General features: G+C 42.4%; 1 protein-coding gene across 1 annotated transcript in view; it reads left to right on the plus strand.

Moving 5' to 3' along the window:
* Positions 1-2812: 2812 nt before the first annotated feature.
* The window catches only part of DPP6 (dipeptidyl peptidase like 6), a 931600-nt gene continuing 910021 nt past the window's right edge, over positions 2813-24391 (plus strand). The window contains 1 exon segment of the mRNA XM_030198448.1: positions 2813-2924. Coding sequence (XP_030054308.1) covers positions 2813-2924 — 112 coding nt within the window.

Here is a 24391-nt window from a genome sequence, read left to right on the forward strand (position 1 = left end):
GTTTGCGAGTCGCTAAATTTTGCTGAGGTAGCCATATTTTATGGCTGTCATTTATTTTTGTTACATTTGTACCCCATGCTTTCCCACTCATAGCAGGTTCAATGCGGCTTACATATTATATTCAGGTACTTATTTGTACCCGGGGCAATGGAGGGTTAAGTGACTTGCCTAGAGTCACAAGGAGCTGTCTGTGCCTGCAGTGGGAATTGAACCCAGTTCCCCAGGACCAAAGTCCACCACTCTAACCACTAGGCCACTCCTCCTCATTATGCATCGAACCCTAGGTGGGATGATTCAGTCTTTATCTGCCATCATCTACTGCTATTGTGTTATATTTCTTCCACCTTCTGCATGAAAGCTTGAGTCTGAACAAGGCTGCACCAAGGATTTATTATTTTAATCAAGGAGCCTCTTGGCTTTCTTCCAAAGTGCCAACCAGTTCTGATGGAAATTGTTAAGAGTGAGGCACATGGATTCTCTTAGACTTTTCAGTAAAGGTAAGGTTACTTATCCAAAAATGCAGTGGAAGTCAGTATAGGTTTGGCTGTTTGTACCTGGCAGCTAGTGCCCTTGGCTCATCTACATACTCCTTTCCCTCCCCATGAAGACCATGATTTTATAACAGGACACCTAGCTTAATTGGGCAGGAAGGTGCCTATTTCGGCACTTTTTATAAAGAAGTAATCCCCTGTGTGATTTTATGAAACACCAGCACAAATCCTTCACCAATTGTGCCTAAATTGAAGTCACAGACATTGCACCTGCTTGAGAGCAGCTGCATAGATTGCACATGTAGAGCAATGCTTATCGGCCTTTTTGTGGCTGTGACTCAACGGTTGCAGCCAAATAAAATTGTATGACACTCCTTCCCCCCCCCCCCCCCCCCGAGGTGCAGAATAATGACGCACCTATTGCAGAGCCAACCCAGGTTGTAACCCAAAACATGGGTTTTGTTTCCCCGTTTGGGATCCTGACCCACAGTTGGGGAAGCAGCATAGGAAGTGTGTAGATTTGAGCATTTTATAATCCATGCACATATTTTCCAATTCTGCTCATTCTCCACCAAGCAGATGAAGGAGTCCTTTTACTAAGGTGCGCTAACGGATTTATATTATTATTATTAACATTTGTATAGCGCTACCAGGTGCACGCAGCGCTGAACACCTGACATAGAGAGAGACAGTTCCTGCTTAATAGAGCTTACAATCTAAAAATAACACAGACAGACAAGACAATTAAGGGCGAGGGAAGTACTGGGTGAGAAGGAACAAGGGGGAGGCAATTTAGTAGTAGTAGTAGCTAGGAGCCAAAAGCAGTGGTGAAAAGGTGGGTCTTCAGCATAGATTTGAAAACAGGTAGAGATGGAGCTAGACGTACAGGCTCAGGAAGTCTATTCCAGGCATAGGCGTCTTATGATTTAGCACACCTTAGTAAAAGGAGCCCGAAGTTTGGACAGCCTTTCCCCTGTCCTAACTTTATTTGGATAGGAGTCCAGTTAGCAGAGCAAATATTGCTGCTAAGTAGATAGACAGCTTTATTGCATTATTTCTGCCCTTCCTCCTCTACTCTTTTTAAATTGTATTTGTCTTTCCTGCTATTATCTGTTTTTGTTTTACAATTGTAAACTGCCCAGCAGCACCTTATGCAGAGGTGGTATATGAAGAATCTGCAAATAAAATAAATAAAGATTGCAGCTCCAGCAAGACCTACAATTAAACCCTGTGTGTTCATGCTATCATGCGTCCTTTTCCAGCTAAGAGCCATTTTACAGGTATATATCACCACATATGCACTAAAATGACTTTATACAATCGCCCCCTAACTGGACCTGGAGAGATGCACTAAGGAGCAGCGAGTTATAGAGAACCCTGGGGCTGTGGGGCCAGATCAGTGAATCACTGGGCTATAGGAGACCAGGCGGAAGTATCTTTTTAACTGGAACATAAAAAGCAAAGGAACAGAAATGAAGACAAAAGTAGATGCTGAAGGTTAGAGCATATTTGGGGGGTTCCTCGTTGTTTTAAGCATATCCAGTTAATAATCCCATTAGCCAGTAAATCCACAAAGCACAATTTTGCCAGATGGGTTTCTCCGTTATTGCAAAACAGGCATTGGCCGCCTTTGCTTCATCTCTCTCTCTCTCTCACTGGCTGCCTGCTATTTTTTTTTTCCTCTGAGTTTGCTATTTTTCATGCAGAAAGCTTCGTCAGAGCCTGGCGTCTGGATCCCTGGTGCTCGGGTCCGCCTCCCTTTCTCCTTTCCTCTCTCTCTCAGGTGTCTGCTGCTCCTTCAACTTTAGTGGGGAAAAAAAAAAACCCAAAAAGGAAAACACTCCAAGCGCCCTCCCCTTTTCTATAGAAGGAGAAGCAGCAACGTGCTCTGAATGTGAGCTGCCACTTCTGCTGAATCCAGCCCTTTGGGTTGCTTTCCTCTCGCTCTCTCTCCCTATTTACTGTCGGTATGCAACGTCCAAAGCCAATTTCATCGCACACCTCAGCCCGAAGAGCGATCGTAGCGCGCTGTGTAGCAAGACCATTTTGTTAAATATCAAAGCAACTCGAGCACCGTTGTTGGAGGCTGGGCTCTCCCCCTCCCTCCCCCCCCCCCCCCTTGGATGTTTTGTCCTTCTCCAAACGGTGCCAACATTTTCCCGTGGCCTGTTTTGTTTTTGTCTCTTCTCTTTGATTTGCAGCCTAGGGGAGAGAAGGAGAGAGGATCTCGTTGCAGTCACCGCCGGCGTGTTGTTCCGGAGGGTTCCACTTTTTTTTTTCCCTTGTAGCATCTACCGGAACGTTTTTGGGGGAATTGACTCATGGCTTCCCTGTATCAGAGATTCACGGGCAAGATCAACACCTCTAGATCTTTCCCGGTCGCCCCCGAGGCCAGTCATCTTCTTGGGGGCCAGCAGGGCACAGAGGAAGACGGTGCTGGGAAGGGCGCCCGGCTCCTGCAAGAACCCAGGGTCCGCTACCAATACCAGCAAAGGAATGACTGTGAGGAAGAGGATGTAAGATCACTATTCTTATTATTTCTTTCTTTTATTTTAAATGCATCCTTTTAGAATGTTACTTTTCTCTTGAGGGGGATCGTTGTGTGTTTATTAAGGCTTTGTGTTTGTTGTCTTCCCACCCTTTACCTTATATTCCCCTGTCTCAAATACTGGACTACTTCATAACGATTCATGTATTATAGTGTGCAAAAAAGGGTAAAGATAATCTGCGATTTGCTTGATTTTCCTTGCTTGAAATCTTTAGCTAATTGACATCTTTTTCATTTTTGAAACGCACAAAATGCACGCTGTATCAGTTTTTGTCGGTGGCAAAGTAAGCCACATTGTTATTCCCAGACTAGAAGTTTAACCTTAACCTTTCCTGAAGAGGAAAAGTCTCTAAACCCGCTCCTCTGCCCGCTAACTGAAAGCATCTTGTACTCATGAAGGGTGACTTTCAGTCAGCAAAGCATTTCCGAAGAGTTTTTTTTTTTTTTTAAGGTAGGAAACAGTCAAATTCCCAGACTGATTGTTGCTGCCACTTCATGCTGGAGACCTGATAATAAAGGACTTTCTAATATATTCATTGCAAAACTAATATGCGTTACCTCCTGGATCTGTAAGAGATTTCAAAGGTTGGATTTGCATATTGCCTTAGTAACGAATGACTCATGTGGGCCACTGTCAGCTGGGTTGGAGAGATGCAAGAATCACCTAGTATTGATTACTCCCAGCTATTTGTTGGCAAAATAGTTTGGTTAAATACGTACAAAACTGATAAGGAGATAACTCCTCTCCTTGCCTTTCTTCTGTCATGGACATGCTCGATTTCCCCTCTCTCAAGGGCAGTTCTTCCACTTGTACATTTACTATGATAGCTAAAATTTGTGAAAGTGAAATTGTAGTGCACGTTTTTATTCTTTTCAGGTATTCGTTAAGTTAGGGTCAAAAGAAAATGATTCCTTATCCTTAGTTGCCTGCTATGGGTTATGACAGTGTTCCTCATGAATACAGTTTTTAGAAATAATTGGCTTATGCTTGAACAATTCAGGGCTTATTAAGAGGGGTGTATTCCAAGTCACAATAATTCCTTGAGAGCTGTGCACTTTGGTCTTCTGGTGGGGATGGGCTGATTACAAAAGAAAACAAACTTTCTGACAAGGTAAAGGAGGTGGATTATGAACACATGTAGTGTGTCTCCTATTTGTTTTTTTTGGAAGGTAAAACACAAACCCTAGGAGGGTGAATGCCAAAGAGGAATAGTGATTCAATGTGCATCTGAAAGTGCCCTATTAATAGTTGAATACTACGAGGGAGAGTACGGCAATATTACACACGAGTCTCTCTCTTTGTGTACAATGAAAAATACTACTGCATGAAAATTGTTATCAAGAATGGATCAACATAAGGGCCTGTAGGAAGCTTTAGGTGACTGTAGGTGTCACTGTTGGAAAGCAAAGCTGGCAACAGATTTCTGTCTTACATTTTCTCTGTTCTGTGTGTGTTTTCTTTTTCTTCTAATTTATCTTAGATGCATTTTTTTGAGTGTAAATAGATGTCCAGGGATTGTTGCTGTCACAATGTGAAATGATGACTCAAAGAAGGACAATGACCTTAAACAATTTCCCTTCAAAATGTATTGGAATCTCGCATTCTTCATTGTAACAAAAACAGAATGGAAGTATATCTTGTCCGTGCAGATACATTAAAAATAATTCTGTTCTATCAGTGTGCTAAAACACATTTTTGAAAATAGAACACAGTGGGCCTGATATTCAAAAGTATGCAGTTGATTGCAAATGCTGACCACATGATTATTATTATTATTAAATGCTTTTTTTGTAAAAATTTCCAGCACCTATATGGATAATTGTTTGCTATATAGGTTTGTTTTGGCCAGTGTTATCCATTTGAAATTGGGGCGGGATTTTGAGGTGGTCTGGAAGGGCCTAAAAGTTATAGGAAGAGGAGCAGCAAAATTTAGTTTCAATAACTTACTGTATGTGTTCCAGCTTGAATGCAAAAATAATAGGAGTAACTTTATATGCATAAGTCAATCTATTTTAAAGTTTAACCATGAATGAATGCTGACATGCTGGTATAATACATAGCTCTGCTCAATATACTACTACTACTACTACTATTTAACATTTCTAAAGCTCTATCAGGGTTGCACAGCGCTGTACAATTAACAAAGAAGGACAGTCCCTGCTCAAAGGAGCTTACAATTTAAAGGACAAAAAGTGCAGTCAATCAAGATTGAGGCAGTCTAGATTTCCTGGATAGAGGTACAATGGTTAGGTGCTGCAAGCAACATTGAAGAGGTGGGCTTTGAGCAAGGATTTTAAGATGGGTAGGGAGGGGCAATTCTGTTTGTTGCACCTAGAGATAGATGTCAAAGGTGCCTTTAATTACAGTACGGTATAGCTCCTAAGTGCCTAACTGCAATGGGGTTGTACACATGGGTGGATTATGAGCAGAGCCCCAGGATGGCTCCCAGGTGCTCATGTAGTTTATGGAATATCATGAAGTACATGTGCCACCTTACACCTGCCCTTGACATGGCATAAGAGGGCATGCCTAAATATGGATGCACCAGTGCAAACTTACACCAGTAGTCTACGATAGAAATGGCATTGAGTCACCTAGACTGAGGCACCCATTTACAGAAGTTTCACCTATATGCATAGCTTTAAATGGATAACATATATTTATAGTTATATGTTGGTCATCCCGCTGAATCTTGATTTCAGTATTTCTTACTTTATTTAAATATGAATGCATTCATCCTGAAGAGCTGGAAGGGTCATGATTAAAAAGGAGAGGAGGAGTGGCCTAATGGTTAGTGCAGCAGGCTTTGATCCTGGCAACCTGGGTTCAAGTCCCACTGCAGCTCCATTGGCCCAGGTACAACAACTTAAGAGTGTGAGTCATCTGGGGACAGAGAAAGTACCTGCATATAATTGTTACAGCACTGTGCACATCTAGTAGCACTATAGAAATGAGTAGGAGTAAGCTATAGGCTATATTTGGTAAAAACAATATTGTATTACTGTGTACACGCTTACTACTGTCAGTGTTGTCACCAATCCTAGCAGTTATTTTATATTTTTGTACTTTTAAAATAAATTTTACTTAATCTTCCAAGCTTAGAAGATGGCGCAGCCATGTTAAACAAGGGAGGAGGCTGAAATTTGGCCGGATGAATATAAAGGGGACTGCCTTGAAACAGCAAAAGGTGCAACATTTGTCAGCAGTTATCCCCTTTGGATTATATGAAGAATGCTTAAGCTAAGTGCTGGTGAATATTTATAAATAAATGTAGGAAGTTTTGTGAAATTCAGTGAAGATTGAGAAAAACGTATGAAAAAGTACAAAAATATAAAATAATTGCTCGGACTGATGATGATATAAGGTGTTCCACCTCTTCAATAGTTTATGGAAGCCCACCTCTGATGGCCCATTGCCTTTATAAATAGGAGATTTAAGTCATAAAATGGCAGTATAGTTGTGTATGAGTTTTAAAGCATTTGAACTGATGTACATTTAGCGTGTTATAAATAGCCATCTTGATACTTAAAAGAATGCCATTAAATAGAAAAGAACAATCTTCCATATTCAAAGAAAACATTCATATAAAAATCAGTCCCACCAAAATTCAGATTTGTGACCAATAGACTCTACCATCTCAATTTCCTGCCAAAGTCCCCTTCCTTCCTGAGGAAACTACCCACCTCAAACCCCAGCCAATCATGGTTGAGAATCCACTGTATATAAAGACAAACTGCAGACCTCACAGCATCCCCTGAAGAAAGCCACAGCATCATAACTAATGTCGGATCCACTTACTTAGAAGCAGCAAGACCCAGACAACTGCAACAATAATAAAAATCAATCAGATAGAATCCCCACTATCCAGGCACACTGTCGAGAGATAACTTCATCTGCATAATACTGAGCTGATTTGCATGCAGTACAGTTTATTAATTTTCAATGAGCATTTGGCCAGATTATTGTATCTTATGGTGAAATAATATGTGATAGGCTCAATTAACTTGCATTAATTACCCTTCAACATGCCTTATTACCATAAAGCAGATTTGTGAATAGACACTTTATTTCCTTATGTATTTCATTGTTCTATATTTAGAAGCTTTCTTTTTTTTTTTTGTAAAATCAGCTTGGTAGCTAAAATATAAAAAAAATTGAAATAGAATTAGTTGGACTAGAAAGCGCAGCACCATTACTACATATTTATTTTGTTGAAAGAAATCACTTCCCTTAACTGCTTTATTTTAATCATTACAGAGCAACTTCATTATAGTTAGGAGAGCTGTCCCAGGTGCTGAAGTAGTCTGTCCACGACTGAATGAAAGATCTTTCCCTTCTCCCCAAAATAGCACCTCCTCCTCCCCCTTGAAGCTTTCTCTTATATCCTATCCATGATTTGACTGACAGTAGCAATAAAATTCATGAACAGGGGTCTTGACACAGTCCCAGGGAGACAACAAAATGCACGTTAGGCATAAGCATAACAACTTGCAAATTAAACTGTACAATGTGGCATTTAATTTACTTGTGCTGAATGATACATCTGAGCAGAATTTAATGAAAGTGGAGAATAGTGCATTCTATTTAGGACCTCTGATTTAGGTTTTAAATGATAAACATCAATAAAAACATCCCTATTATTCAATAAATGCTTATTTGCAAACACTGGAAGAAATAATGTAACGTGAGTAACATAGTAGATGACGGCAGAAAAAGACCTGCACGGTCCATCCAGTCTACCCAACAAGATAAACTCATATGTGCTACTTTTTGTGTATACCCTACCTTGATTTGTACCTGTCCTCTTCAGGGCACAGACCGTATAAGTCTGCCCAGCACTATCTCCGCCTCCCAACCACCAGTCCCACCTCCCACCACTGGCTCTGGCACAGACCGTATAAGTCTGCCCAGCACTATCCCCGCCTCCCATCCACCAGCCCCGCCTCCCACCACCGGATCTGGCACAGATCCGTATAAGTATGCCCAGCACTATCCCCGCCTCCCAACCACCAGTCTCGCCTCCCACCACCGGCTCTGCCACCCAATCTCGGCTAAGCTCCTGAGGATCCATTCCTTCTGAACAGGATTCCTTTATGTTTATCCCCTAGTACCCTCTTACCCCCTCCCTTTGCTTGTATTATAGTGTTCACTCAGTTTTTGTGCATTTTCTGCACTGATGACTCCTAATTGTTGGCTATGTCAGTTTCTGTCTGGCCGGTGTTGTCCATATGAAATTGGGGTGGGATTATGAGATGGTCTGGGAGGGCCTAAAACAGTAGTTCCCAAACCTGATCCTGAAGGCACCCCAGCCAGTCAGGTTTTCAGGATATCCACAACGAATATTCGTGAGAGAGATTTGCAAGCACTGCATCTGTTGTATGCAAATCCCTTTCATGAATATTCATTGTGGTTATCCTGAAAACCTGCCTCCAGGACCAGGTTTGAGAATCACTGATCTAAAAGATATATGAAGAGGAGCAGCAAAATTTAGCATCAGCAACTTACTGTATGTTTTCCAGCTTTAATGCAGAAATAATAGGAATCACTTTTTAAATGGATATGTCACCTATTTTAAAGTTATACCAGCATTTTAGTATTCATTCATGCTTAAACACATAGCTCTGTTCAATGTAGGGGCAATTCTATTTGTAGTATGGTAGATGCCACTTAGGCATGTCAGGCACATCTTCCGCCAGGGTCGCTTTACTCATACTACCCCTCTCCTCAAGACACTTCACTGGCTCCCTATCCGTTTTCGCATCCTGTTCAAACTTCTTCTACTAACCTATAAATGTACTCACTCTGCTGCTCCCCAGTATCTCTCCACACTCGTCCTTCCCTACACCCCTTCCCGTGCACTCTGATCCATGGATAAATCCTTCTTATCTGTTCCCTTCTCCACTACTGCCAACTCCAGACTTCGCGCCTTCTGTCTCGCTGCACCCTAAGCCTGGAATAAACTTCCTGAGCCCCTACGTCTTGCCCCATCCTTGGCCACCTTTAAATCTAGACTGAAAGGCCTCCCTCTTTAACATTGCTTTTGACTCGTAACCACTCGCCTCCACCTACTCTCCTCTCTTCCTTCCCGTCCACATTAATTGATTTGATTTGCTTACTTTATTATTTTTTGTCTATTAGATTGTAAGCTCTTTGAGCAGGGACTGTCTTTCTTCTATGTTTGTGCAGCGCTGCGTATGCCTTGTAGCGCTATAGAAATGCTAAATAGTAGTAGTAGTAGTAGAGGTACCATTAATCACTGCTACATCTGGTACTACTACTACTACTACTACTTAGCATTTCTATAGCGCTGCCAGGGTTACGCAGCGCTGTACAAGTTTAAACATGGGGAAGGACAGTCCCTGCTCAAGAGAGCTTACAATCTAAAGGTAAAAACTATGTAGTCAGTGTAGGTATCAGGAATGGGAAGGTGGTTAGGCGCCAAAAGCAAGGGAGAAGAGGTGGGCCTTGAGTAAGGACTTGAAAATGGGCAGGGAGGGCACATGGCGTATGGGCTCAGGAAGTCTGTTCCAGGCATAAGGTGATGCGAGGCAGAAGGGGCGGAGTCTGGAGTTAGCGGTGGTGGAGAAGGGTACAGAAAGGAGTGATTTGTCCTGAGAGCGGAGGTTACGGGTGGGAACATATGGGGAGAGGAGGGTAGAGAGGTAATGGGGGGCTGCAAATTGAGTGCACTTGAAGGTCAATAGGAGAAGCTTGAACTGTATACGGAAGCGGATAGGGAGCCAGTGAAGCGACTTGAGGAGAGGAGTGATATGAGAGTATCGGTTCACGTGGTAGATAAGACGTGTGGCGGAGTTTTGGACAGATTGAAGGGGGGATAGGTGGCTAAGCGGGAGGCCAGCGAGGAGAAGGTTGCAATAGTCAAGAAGAAAGGTAACGAGCAATTGGACGAGGGTTCGGGTGGTCTGTTCAGAGAGGAATGGGCGAATTTTGCTAATATTATAGAGGAAGAAGCGACAGGTCTTAGCTGTCTGCTGGATATGGGCAGAGAAGGAGAGGGAGGAGTCAAACATGACTCCGAGATTGCGGGCTGAAGAGACGGGGAGGATGAGGGCGTTGTCATTAACAATAAATGGTAAGTTATTTGTGCAAGATGATCTCTTGTTAAATTTTCATTGGAAACATACATATTTGATTCCACTGGCAAAAGGTATCCAGGAATAGAACCTATGGCATGAAAACACTTATAAATACTGATTATTATTATTATTACTAAGATGTGCTGTAAAGTGGACTTTTCATGTCCTAACACATGACTTCCCCGAGCCCATTTCTAGCATATGTAGCATTTCTAAGCCTGTTTCTCTAACATGTCCCTTAAAAGTTTCAGGTCATGTGCTAACGTTGTCATTACTGTGCAGCAACTGAAAATGACGCAGGATCACTTTAGGAGGTGCTAAGGGTTCCCACATTAACTCTGCATTTAACCAGGCTGTGTGTGTGGTAATGTGAGTGTACTAATTGCATAATGCCCCCATGCCCACTGTCTGCCCCTCCAAAAAATAAATAAATAGCACGCACAAACAGGAAAACTACCGCAAGACGCTTTAGCGCATCCTGCTGTAAGTCTTTTTCAGCATGCTGAACTCGCATTAGGGCTTAGCGCACCTTAGTAAAAGAGCCCCTCAATCTACAATTTATAAACACCTAAGAATAGAAGCTCTCATTGTAAGTTGCTTTACACATAGCCATGCTTCATAATTAAACATAATTTACTAGCCACAAGTAATATTCTATCCTGTAATTTTTAAGATTTGTTATCACTGCTGCAACTGGTACATTGAAAATGTAAAAATAAATTATAAATGAATTGTTCAAAATGATTTATTATTATCTTTTCAGTAAAAAGTTGGTTTTGAATTCTGTCATTAATAATTATGTTTATATAAAGGTTGTTAGACCTCTGATTTTAGTAAAATGATATACAGTTCAAGGTAGTCACAGGACTTTAAGCCTCTGACAGCCGCAGGCAGATTTAATCCCAGATACTCAATGCTGGGCTGACCAGGACGTTTTGCTGCTGCTTGCCAACATTGAGTGCCATCACCTACATAGCTAAGTGGGAAATGATAGGACCCTGCAAAAGGCAGTAGATGAGTAGCTTAGGGTCCCTTTTACTAAGGAGTGGTGAAAAATGGCTTGCCGTATGTAGACGCATGTTTTGTGCATGTACAGAATCATTTTTCAGCGCACCTGTAAAAAAATGCCTTTTTAAAATTTTTGCCGAAAATGGACATGCGGCAAAATGAAAATTGCTGCATGTCCATTTTGGGTCTGAGACCTTATCGCTAGTCATTGAACTAGCAGTAAGGTCTCATGCGGTAACCGGGTGGTAATGGTCTACACGCGTAAAATGCCGATTACCGCCCACGCGCCAGCAAATAAAAATATTTTCTGGTGCTCATAGTGGATGCGCATCAAAAATAAAATTACTGCAAGGGCCATATGGTAGCCGGGCAGTACCTCAAAATCAACATGCATGGGCGTGCGTAGTGCCTATGCGGCTTAGTAAAAGGGCCCCCTAATGGTTAGTGTAGCAGCTTAAGAACCTCGGGAGCTGGGTTCAACTCCCATTGCAGTTCCTTGTGACTCTCAGCAAGTCACAGTGGGGTCCTTTTACCAAGCTGTGGAAAAAAGGGCCCTGCACTCACGGCAGGGGCCATTTTTCCCACGCACCAGGGCCCTTTTTACCGCAGCGGGTAAAAGCCCTCGTACAAACATGGCCATGCGGTAAGAGAACTCTTACCATGTGGCCATGCAGTGGGGAGTCCTTACCGCCACCCTTTGAGGTGGTGATAAGGGCTCCCACAGTAACCCGGCGATAACTGGGCAGCCTGCGACAATGCCCGATAACCTCCATGTGAACCATTTCGGGGGGGGGGGGTTCTTTTTCCCAGGAAATGGCACATGCTCAGGGTGGAACTACTGCCAATGGCCACATTGGGCTGGCGGTAGTCCTGATTTAGCGTTCGGTAAGCTTGCATTGGGCTACCGATGCTTTGTAAAAGACCCCCTTAACCCTCCATTGCTACAGGTACAAAATAAAAACCTGTATATCATATGTAAACTGCTTTGATCGTAACCAGAGAAAAGCAGTTTATCAAATCCCTTCCCCTTTCCTTTCTCCTGTCCTATCTACCCCACATAGCTAGGCAGGCAACTGTGCCCAACACTACCAGCAGTGCAATGGTGGTTAGAGTTGATATTCAGTGGCACTGAATATCAGCAAACAGCATGGTTTAAACAGGAAGGGACCTTCTCCTGCCTGCTTAAATCATACAGAATGTCTACTCCTATAATTTTGTATATCTGGGTATGTATTTGGAAAAGACATATTGGGTATAGAATGTTACAAGAGAAACATTTTCTTTTTATTTCTATTAGAGTAAATCTTGTGGTATAGTTTTGACTTTTGCTTCATATTGGTGTTTTCCCATCAAATTCAGCTTTTAAAATTCTTCCTAGGCTTCTTTTCTGGAAGAGTCATTGTGATTAATGAGTTTAATTTTTGCAAGCAACTGCCAGGAGGCACTGAGTAAGATGTACAAATAGATTACGGGTAACCTGTTCTTTTTAATTACTAATATGATACATTAATCTAGTGCATCAAAGATGCTTTCCTGTAGTGCACATGATTGGCCCACTTTTCTAAGGCAACCCTATAAAAAGATAATTACAATAATCCTAATAAAATTAAATTCCATTATATGTGGACAACACTGAACTGTTAGTTCAATCAGTTCAAATACAATATAGCTTTCTTGTTATACAGTATTAATGACAAATTGTCTTGATGGTCTCACAATTCAGCATTTTATTCAATCTGTGCATGTTACTATGAAAGTAGACAGTTTTTGTTAAAATCAAGTTTTGATATTTGGTGTGCTGTTTTGGAAACATAGTAATTCAGGGCCACTTTTACAAAGTGGCAGTAAGCCCAACGCAGGCTTACCACTCACTAAAAAGGAAGTACCGCCGGGCTACCGCAGCAGCCCAGCATTAGATCCCACCCCCAGCACTACGCTTGTATTGTAAGGGAGAAGCCCTTACCGCCACCTCAGTGGGTGGTGGTAAGGGCTTCTCCCCGAAATGGCCGCACGGCCATTTCCTCAAAAACAGGAAAACCTACCTTTTACCTGCTGAGGTAAAAGGGGGCCTCAGCACGCCTCAAAAACACACATCGATGCCAGTGGAGGTCACATTTTGACACAGCTTGGTAAAAGGGACCCATAGTGAATGATGGTAGTTAAAGGCCCACATGGTCCATCCTGTCTACCCAAGGAGGCCAGAGCCTCACCTGCCATTTCATGCATATTACACTCTTTCATGATTAAACACTGGTATGACAAACAGGACGGCTGGCAATTCACCTCCATGCCAAGCACATAAGAGCAGTTATATGTGATGCAGGCCTTGGAACACAATGCTACATACAACCTAAGTGTCCACAACAATATGTCAGTAGTCCGAAGAACAGTTGTTTTATTATTGTGGCCGCAGCATAGTAATGGTTGTAATAATTGCTAACTAAGGAGCCCTTTTACCAAGCTGTGGTAATCACTAAGGCGTGCATATTGCAGAAAGAAATGCCTTACCGTGAGGCATTCTGTGGTAATTTTGGGATCAGAACATGCTACCCATGCACATGCTGGGGCGGGTCTGTGGGCAGAGAGTGTGCGTGTTCTACGCTAATCATGTAGGGGGTCCTTTTACTAAGTTGCGGTAAAAAATGGCCTTCGAGCATGAATTTTGGGCGCATGCTGGACCATTTTTTTACCATGTCTAGGAAACAGGGCCTTTTTTTAAAGGGCCGGAAAAATGTACATCTATTTTCGGCCTGAGACCGTACCACTACCCATTGACTTAGCAGTAAGGTCTAATGCGCCAACTGCCGTTTACCGTTGGGTAAGTGCCCTGCAGTAGAAAATAGAAAATATTTTTTACTATATGCTTTCGGTGTACACCAAATTCAGAATTACTGCCCGTGGCATGCGGTAGCGGGGCAGTAATGCCGATTTGGTGCACGGCCCTTATGCGCCTTTGCAAAAGGGCCCCTTAGTGTGTGGGCATTGCCACACGCTAACTGATTAGCACAGGTTTAGTGCGTGAGTCCCACCTACAAAATAGGTGGCAGTAGGGACTCATGCGCTAATGGGAAAATTAGCGTGTGGCCATTAATAGGGAAAAAGAAAAATCAGCCATTTTACCCCAGCAGTAAAAATGGTTGTAGTTTGTGGGAATGACCCACATAGGTGCTAAGGCTACTTTTTACCAGTTTGGTTAAAGGGCCCCTTGCAAATACTTGCTAATTTCAATTGTAAGATGTCTTCCCGTCCCCCACTGAAATACACATTACCCACACTCATAACATATGATATGAATGTGATATAAAAATATGCATACCTGATCATGGTCTGCCTTTGCCATTTTCGGGACACAGACTATAGGAGTCTGCCCGGCACTGGCCTTACTTCCTAGCCACTAGGGATACTGTCTAAGCACTAGTCTTGCCCAATGTAACTCGTCAACAGCCATGAGGTCTTTTTAAATTGTTTTGATTTCATTCTCAGTCTGTTTAGGGATCCTATGTTTATTTCATGTATTTTTGAGTTCATGGGATAACCACAGTCTTAGCCAAGACATGAATTCAAGGGATAAACATGGAGGATCCCTAAATAGAAAGAGAACATACAGATAGAAATGGAGTCATTCAGGTTGGGTGGAGTAGTGACCTAATGGTTAGTGCAATGGGCTGAGAACCTGGGGAACCTGGCTCAATTCCCAGTGCACTTCCGTGTGATCCTGGGCAAGTCATTCGACCCTCTACCGCCCTAGGTACAAAACTCATATTGTGAGCCCATTAGTGACACCTGCATATAATATATATGTAAACTGCTTTGGGTGTACCACAGAAAGGCAGTACACCAAATCCATGACCCTTTACACCTCAAGGTCTGCTAATACTTTAGAACAGCATCTGCTGACATAGGGTTCCCTTTACAATGCCACACAAGTGATTAGCAGCGTGCCAGATGTGATGAAGCCCTTTCAGTTCCTATGGGCTTTGTTGCAGTTGTCTCATGGTAATCACTACTGCTTTTTTGTAAAAGGGGCCCATAGGGCCTGATTTCATATATATGGTGAAATGGATATTGACGTGCCCGTTTACACGTGGCAGGCGCATCCACTTTAGAAATTATAAACATCTAAAATATCAACAGGTCAAAACAGACACATAAATGATTATGTTCCAGCACATAAACATTTATGGTAAGAAATAGCAATATCAATGTCTGTGTACCAGAAAATAAGCATTCATATTATTCATTTTAGAAACGTGAATGTTTGTTTTGTCCAAAACTGTCAGAGAGCCAGGGTACAGGGGAGGAGAAAGGAGAGAGAGCGGGGCAACAAAGAGGGAGAGAAGGGAAGAGTGAAAGGTGAGGGGCGGGAGGAAGGATAAGAGAGAGTAGGAAGGACAATAAGGGATGTAGGGAGAGAGTGTCAGTGGAAGGGAATGGAAAAGAGGGGAGAGAAAGAGAACGGAAGTGAGTCAAGGGGCAAGGGAGGATATAATATCTATATACCAAACTGCAGAAATACAATTTCATGCAATTCCACCCCTCCCCCCACACATTTGCCCAAACAAATCTACATCCTTCATTCATGAGACAACCCTCACACACACACACACACACACACACACACACACACACACATATATAGATATGCTTAAACAGATCTAAAATCCTCAGACATGAGACCTCCCCACATACACCTACACTACACCCCCCCCATACATACACCTTCACAACCCTGTTGCACCTCACCCATTCCATTGATGCCCACTCACCCATGCCCCCATATAAACCCTACCCACCCACACCATCCCTGCCATCCTACTGAGCCGTGCTCTTCCATGCCTGTTCCCAAGATAAGCTTGAGTTTAAGAATGGAGAAAGAAGAAAAATACCATCATGTCACAATACAAGTGTGCAGTTTTCAACTTATTTTAATGAATATGTTTCCACATTTTGAGACCCGAGTACAAAAGTAGCAAACATGTTGGTGTGTCAAAAACACACAGAACAGGATACCTCACAACAATGAAAAGCAAATCAAACACAGTGACGTGAGAACAAAAAGGAAGCTAGACAATGTTTCAAGGAATAAATATTTACTCAAACACATCTAAGACTCAACATGAGTTGAATTTCGGCCTATACGGCCTGCCTCAGGAGTCTAAAAATAAAACTTTAAAGTGCAAATAAATGTAAATAAATACAATAGTTAAAAATGACACAGATTAGTATTTTACACTTTTATTGGTTTCCAAGGGCATGCAGTTTCATTTAACATTATGATTTATGATTAAGAATAGGAGAGTATCGTTATGTAGGTTTTAGCATTTTATGTATTATTTTGATGTGTATTTGAACATGTCACAAGCTTTACCTCTACAGTGTATATGTTTACATTTTTATTCTCTTATCTATACCATTGAAATGTACTTATATTTGCTTTATTACTCATTATGATGTTTTTAATTAATTTTGTTTTACTTAGCCTTTTGATGTACATTATGTTTTTAACTTATTTTCACCGTATCATTTTTAGCTATTTTATATACTTATTTACATTTTAAATTTTTTATTTTTAGACTCCTTGGAACATTGTCTAGCTTCCTTTTTGTTGTCACCTTTGCTGTGGTTGTTAGCATGTCTTCAGTTACCACTTCATGCTTGGCATCTATTGTTCTGTGTACTCCCTCTTGGTCTCGGTGCTCTGCTGTGGAGCATCAACTTGCTTTACCCTTTCATTTGCTATGCTTACCTTGAATTAATGCATCATGCGGCTTTCTTTTTTATTGCCCCTATGCTGTGGAATGCCCTTCCCTTTTCTGTAGGTGCTGAACTCTCTTATATTAGGTTTAGGGCCTCTTTGAAGGCTCATCTTTTTTTCACAGGCTTTTGAGATTGGCTGACGCAGTGGCCACCATTGGACAGTTCTGTTGTTTTTTTTCTCTATTTCTTCTTTCCTGTACAAGGATTTTAGTTATTTTCCATTTCCAAGATTGTTTTTTAGCATTGTAAGCTCCTGGTTCAGCAATTGGAGTTCATTGGAGCCCTGCTAGACACACAGCAGGCATGAGCCTAGCTCCATGTGCCTAGGGTGGATGCTCTAGCCGCAATCACCACTTGGGTCTAGACCAGCCAACAGGTCACACAGCTCAGCAGATGTTGAGGTTATAAGCCCAGATGTCCTCCATAGTGCATGTCACACCCATGACAAGGCTTCACATGAGAACTGTCCAGTGGACTCCAGCTTCCCAGTGGTGTCAGGCCTCCAGAAACCTAGCGGATGTCATCCGAGTGACACCGGAGTTGGTTCAGTCCCTCCTTTGGTTGTCAATTCAAACCAGTTTGACTGTGGGACTTCCATTCTAAATTGCTCAGCCCCAGAAAGTGCTGATGATAGATGCATCCCACCTGGGGTGGGGAGCTCATGTGGATAGGATTCACACCCAAGGTACTTGGTCAGCTCAGGAATCAGGTCTTCAGATCAACCTCATAGAGCTATGGGCAATCTGGAACGCTCTAAAGGCTTTCAGAGATTGGCTATTCAACCAAATTGTGCTCATTTAAATTGACAATCAGGTTGCAATGTGTTACACCAACTAGCAGGGGCTGTCCGGAACAGGATAGTTCTCTGGGCCACATAGCTGGCGGGCAAATCCAATACCCTGGCCAACAGACTAAGCAGAGTCATGCCACCATATGAGTGGTTACTCAGTACAATTGTTACCCACAAGATCTTCCAAGAGTGCTCTCTTTGGGTGGGTCCTTTGTATTAAAATTTGCCTGTAGATGTTTGGTATCTCTAAATGCAGTTAATTATGTTTTGTTTTGACCCAAAGAAACTGCAGGAATTTATTTCTTGTAAGGAGGGTGAAAGAAATGCTTCCTTGATAATATGCTGGATAAATTGGCTGCGAGTGTTAGACTTCTGCTCCATAGGTTTTGATTAATTATAAAGTGTTTACTTGATTTATTTCCTTGCATCTTGGTCAAGAATTGTGGACTAAGTTTGAAGGAATAGTTCCTAATTATGTTTCATGAATCTTCTTTTTGCTGATTTTGCTGATACATTTATAAGTTTTCTTTATAAATGTAAATTAAACTTATACATAATAAAAATAAATACATTAAAAAAATTATCCCCATGTCTATTTTAGATGACTTCATGTTCAAAACAGTTTACTGTGAAAATTATATAAAATCACAATGAAATACAATGACCTTAGAAATATGACATAAAAATTAGCAGTAATTAGGATTTATATATGGATCTGCCCTACACCCTATTCTGTATAACACACATGCCTAAATTTCATAGAGCACAACTCTATAGATCAAGTATTTACTTTTTTATGTTTTTGAAAATCTTTCATAAATAATTTTTTTTAAACCTGATTGTCACCCTCATAAACATAAAACGTGATGCCCAAACTTTGAATAAGAGTAGCAAGTAACATAGTAACATAGTAAATGATGGCAAAAAAAGACCTGCATGGTCCATCCAGTCTGCCCAACAAGACAAACTCATATGTGCTACTTTTTGTGTATACCCTACTTTGATTTGTACCTGTCCTCTTCAGGGCACAGACCCTATAAGTTTGCCCAGCACTATCCCCGCCTCCCAACCGCCAGACCCATGTTGGAACTCCTCTTCACAAAAAATGAGGGAGACAAAGCGTATTATTAGAATTTATTTGAAAAGTGCGATACGAATGAAACAAATTTAAAGCCACTCCTTATACACTGACATCTATAATTGATCTAGCATTAAAGAATAATCTACAATGTCAAATGTGTCAAATGCTGAACTTATCTTTCCTGACATATTTCCCCCAAGAGCCTTAATTCAATCTCCATATATATTTGGAATGACACAAATGAGGATATTTCAAAACAGAAAGCATAATCATAGTTAAATAATGCATTTTTTAGATTACTGATGCTTTTTTGTTGGATATCTGATTACTTTGTAAACTGCCTTGTGTTGAACTTTGGTTACAAAGCTATCAATGTGGTGGATTTTTTTGAATGGTGTGCATGTTTTTGTATGAGATTTTCATTCAAACATGTCATCGGGCGGGACTGTATTCTTGGTGTTGTCTTAGCAGCTTTTGTTAGAGCTTTGCAGTACAATACAATGAATGTTCGCTTTGTGGCTGGATTGTTTTCTGCAATTTCATGGTTTGTACCGCTGTGTTCTGTTCTGATGTTATAAATAAAGTATTTAAAAAAAAAAAAAGCACTGTGGTGCATTAATACAATATAAACACAAAGGGGGTTGTTTACTAAAGCTTAAAATGGGCCCTGCTGCAGATAACTCGAGCTAAACTTTAGTAAACAGGGGGGGGGGGGGGAAGTCAACATACATATATGTATAAGCACACTATTGTAATATATATTAACAAGAAACACTTTCTTTGACAAGTCTTGTGTGAAAGCACAGAAATGGACGGAGCTGCAGCCCCCACAACACTGAAAAGCAGAGGATCTGCTTTTTTTTTTTCTTTACTGGTATTTGGACAATTGAATTTATTACTGAAATACTAATTTTCCAGTGCATTTCTTAAACAGTTATTTCTAAGAACGCCTCTTTTTCTGATTCTTTGTGTGACTGTTGCGCTAAAACTCTAGAGATTGTTGAGGATCAAGGATTTATTGGGATTAAGTTGCTGTTCTATATCCTAAGCATTTGGGTAAGAGATTACATGTGGTGTAATAGTAACTCTACAGAGCTCTGTGAAATTTCAATACCACAAATGATTTGAAGAGATTTATAACTGCTTACCGCTCTTGCATACCCTATGGGCTTCAGGGATTTTCTATAATAGAAGCATTGCTAATCTGTTTGACCTAAATTAATGTATTTCAACAGATATTGTTGTAGGTATTATGATATTGTTCCTATGAAGATATTTTTCAGCGTTGTGCTGACTGAATAAAGAATATACTTTAAAAGTATATATGGATATAAAAAATATATATATTATTTGATTTGACTTTTTCCAATAGTTGTCTTCATTAATGTCTAGTAGATTTCTTTGTATCACATATGCTTTAAGAAATCACAAAAGATATAGCATGTTGCCATGTAGTCATGTGTTTTTTAAATTTTTATCCACTACAAATTTGCGATCAAGAGTGTCTAAGCTCCACAACACAAATGCCAAAATTGCATACAGCATGACATAGGAAGAGATTGTAGAGCTGAGCAGTTGGTATGAATGGGCAGACTAGATGGTCCATGTGGTCTTATTGTGCTTTCAAGTTCTATGTTTCAATAACTCTACAAAGTTGGCAGCACTAATATGTTATTTAGAATGAAAAAGAAGTGTATATTAGGTACACAGTATATCACAAGATGGCTATATAAAATGGTGATACTTGTAAGACTCAATTATTCCCCAGGTAAGAGCATAAAATATTTCCTCAGGATCAAGATGGCTGTTGGATAGAAGCATTCATGCTGAATTCTAGCATTTTGTACATCTGCAGGCCCCTTACTGAGATGGTTAAGCGTAAGAGGGCAAGTGAGAAACTGCTGGTGCAAATGAGCATCGTGTTTTGCTGGTCCCAATGAGAATGATATGGCACTCAAATCCAGAGACAGTGGACTTCTAGCTGTACAGCTGCACCTAATGAAACTGCTTATCTGAGAAGAATGATTCTGCCTCCTCATGCCAGAAGAGATTAATCAATTGCTGAGCTTTTTTTTTTTTTTACAGAGCAACACCTGGAGGAGCCCAAAACAGACATATCTAGTGAAGGAAGTGGCTCAGAAGACTGGCTTCCACACTCTGATAGAGCAAGTGTCGGGTTCTCGAGGCAGAACCGGAATTCATGAGCCCTTAGACCACTGCCGAGGAGCGGCAGAGGCAGGCAAGACCACCCTGGAACTGGATACCAGGTAAAGCAGGACTGGAACTCTGGACTGGAGTTGCAACTGAGGCAGGCAAATAGAACAGGCAGGACAGGAACAGCTTCACCTGCGTTTGACCACCATTCCTCAGGAGTTGAGCCCCTGAGTGCTGGCGGCCGGCAGGACTTGCAGGACAGGGCAGGAACTGAGGACCCACCCTGGGTCTAGGATACATGAGGAAGGCTTGGCACAGAACTAGACTAGGACTGAAAGCTGCTACGCAGCTACTAAGCAAGTTACACAAGACAGACTAAGCAGACAGGATGTGCACAAAGACTTGGCAGGAGCAGGGGCTAGGATATACATGCAAGCTTAGCAAAGCAGAGGTTAGGAGGCCCATACAAGCTTGGCAGAGGCAGCGGTCAGGAAACACAAGCTTGGCAAAAATGGAGTTCAGGATATACCCTAGCTAGGCAGAAGCAGGATCCAGGGTATACACTAGCTAGGCAGAAGCAGGATTCAGGATATACACTCAGGATATACACTAGGCGGAAGCAGGATTCAGGATATACACTCAGGATACTAGCAGAGTCTTGGGCAGGCAGCAGACAGAGAGAATAAACCAGGAACTAGCATAGTCTTAGAGCAGGCAGTAGACAGAGAGAATAAACCAGGAACTAGCAGAGTCTTGGAGCAGGCAGCAGACAGAGAGAATAAACCAGGACTAGCAGAGTCTTGGAGCAGGCAGCAGACAGAATAAACCAGGAACTAGCAAAGTCTTGGGGCTGGCAGCAGACAGAGAGAATAAACTTGGAACTAGCAGAGCAATGGCTGAAGCTTCAGTAGCTCCAAGCACAAACGGGCAACAGAAGGACTAGCAGTCCACAGACACAATAAGCAGCAGGGGCAAGAGCCCACACAGAAGGACTTGCAGTCTACAGACACAATAAGCAAATGGGCAAGAGCCCAGAGAAAGGCTATGCAGCAGCACAACAGTACACTGACTAACCTGATGGCCTTTTGGCAATGCAAAGGCCCTGAATGCCAGTACAGCACTTCCTTATAAAGGCTCTCACTGATGATGTCACCTACAGCAGGACAGAAGCAGGGAACACACTGACACCAAAGAGAGGCTTGAAACACATAGGAAGTGAGCACACAGGAAGGACAGACAGGAGCCATCTTGGAAGCTGGAACAGAACAGGCAGAAGCCATCTTAGATGCTGGTCAGGCAGAAGCCATCTTGGAAGCTGGAACAGAACAGGCAGAAGCCATCTTAGATGCTGGTCAGGCAGCAGCTATCTTGGAAGCTGGCCAGGCAGGAGCCATCCCGGAAGCTGCACTTCGAGGGATCATGTGAACAAAAGAGGAGTCACAACCATGGACATGACAGCAAGCAGCTGTGGAGGTTGTTGCAGCAAGGGCCTCTAATTTGCCTCTGGCAGTGGTGGAAGGGAAAATGTCTGGTGTTGTGAGGAATTGGAGAAGAGAGGGTTACAAGTACATCAAGAAACAAAAGCAAACAACAAAGCACAAGTGGACCTTCAGGAACAGGACAGCAAGTTCTTTTTATTGAAATGATCCGACACAGGCCATGTTTCGGCGACCAAGTGCCTGCGTCAGGGGTATTTATTACCAAGTTACTTTTGCACAGCACAGATTGTCTTCATTCTAAACTTCTCTCTACAATCTGATAAAAGTATTTATTTCATGAACTACTGCTGGATCAGGACTCCCATCGTAATTTATATAACCTTCCCACCAGTGGCGTAGCCAGAAGTCAATTTTTGGGTGGGCCAACAGGTTGGATGGGTGGGCACTAGACAGTGGTTTGCTGGTAAATGTTTAACAACAGGCTCTCTCCCCGTTCCATCTCTGCCCCCCCCCCCCACCTCCCCTCAAAATTGCAGAGCTGGCTATGGCCGGGGAGAGAGCCTGGGGTGGGGGGAGGATTGCTCTCTCCAGGAAAAATAAAATTAAATGATCCCAGGTTCCAGTCTAATTCATGTTTAATATGGGATAAAATGCCATAAATAAGTAGATAAATATAAACTTTTAATGTTGAGCACCTGATTCTCAAAGTGGACATATTCCAAACACTATAATGAAAATAAAATGATTTCTTTCTACCTTTGTTGTCTGATGACTTTGTTTTTCTTATTATGCTGGCCCAGTATCTGATTCTGCTGCTATCTTCCTCTTAACTCCGTTTCCAGGGCTTCCTTTCCATTTATTTCTTTACTTTCCTCCTTTCTTCTTCATTTCTTGCTCTACATCTGTATGTAAAAGCTGGGTCCTCCGCAGACTTGACTGTCCAGTGGATCCAGCTTCTGCCTATTTTCTCAATCCATGTGCAGTTTTTCTCTTCTCTTCCTTTTCCCTCATATCATCTCCTTCCTCTCTCTTCCCTCCCCTCCATCCATGTCAGCATTTCTTCTCTCTCCCTTCCCCTCCATCCATGTGCATCTCCTTCCTCTGTCTTCCCTCCCCTCCATCCATGTTCAGAATTTCTTCTTTCTCCCCTCCATCCATGTGCATCTCCTTCCTGTCTTCCCTTCCTTCACCTCCATCCATGTCCAACAATTATCTCCCTGCCCACCCCTCCATCCACCCATGTCCAGGAACCCTCCTCTCTCCACTGCCCTCTCCTCCATCCATGTCCAGCAACTCTCCTCTCTCCTCCATCCACCTATGTCCAGCAACTCTCCTCTCCCCTGCCATCCCCTCTATCCACCCATGTCCAGCAACTCCCCTGCCCTCCCTCCATCCATCTATCCATCCATATCCAGCAATTCTCCTCTCTCCCCTGCCCTCCCCTCCATGTCCAGCAATTTCTCCTCTCTCCCCTTTGACCATCTCCCTCTCATTTCCTCTCCAGCACTCTCATTCCCTCTCCAGCACTCCCATTCCCCCCTCTGTCTCTCCCTTACCCAGTCTCCTAAATTCCTCCCCCATCTTTCACCCACTTCATTAGTCCCCCATACTCTGTACTCACCAGCCCTCCCAGACCCATTCTTCCCTCTGCTCACCACTCCTCCCAGTCCCATCCTTCCCTCTGCTTACCAACAATAAAGAACGACAACGTGGATGCAGGCAGCAGCTCGGGTTGCTTGCTGTGTTTTGAGTAAACGGCGATGGCTGCGCGGGGGAGTAGAAAAAAAGATTTTCTAAATGGCTTTCTTCCTTCTCTACTCGCAGCGGCGAACTGGTGGGCGGCGGCAATAACAGTATAAAGCAGCCAGGCTCCTCGACTCTGTCCCGTCCTTCGCTTTCACTTCCCTGCCCTCTCAGCGTCCCGCCTTCCTCTGATGTCATTTCCTTTCGGGTGGGACGCTGGGAGGGCAGGGAAGTGAAAGCAAAGGACGGGACGGAGTCGAGGAGCCTGGCTGCTTTATGCTT

The sequence above is a fragment of the Microcaecilia unicolor genome, chromosome 1 (genome assembly GCF_901765095.1).
Source record: "Microcaecilia unicolor chromosome 1, aMicUni1.1, whole genome shotgun sequence".
Lineage (NCBI taxonomy): Eukaryota > Metazoa > Chordata > Amphibia > Gymnophiona > Siphonopidae > Microcaecilia > Microcaecilia unicolor.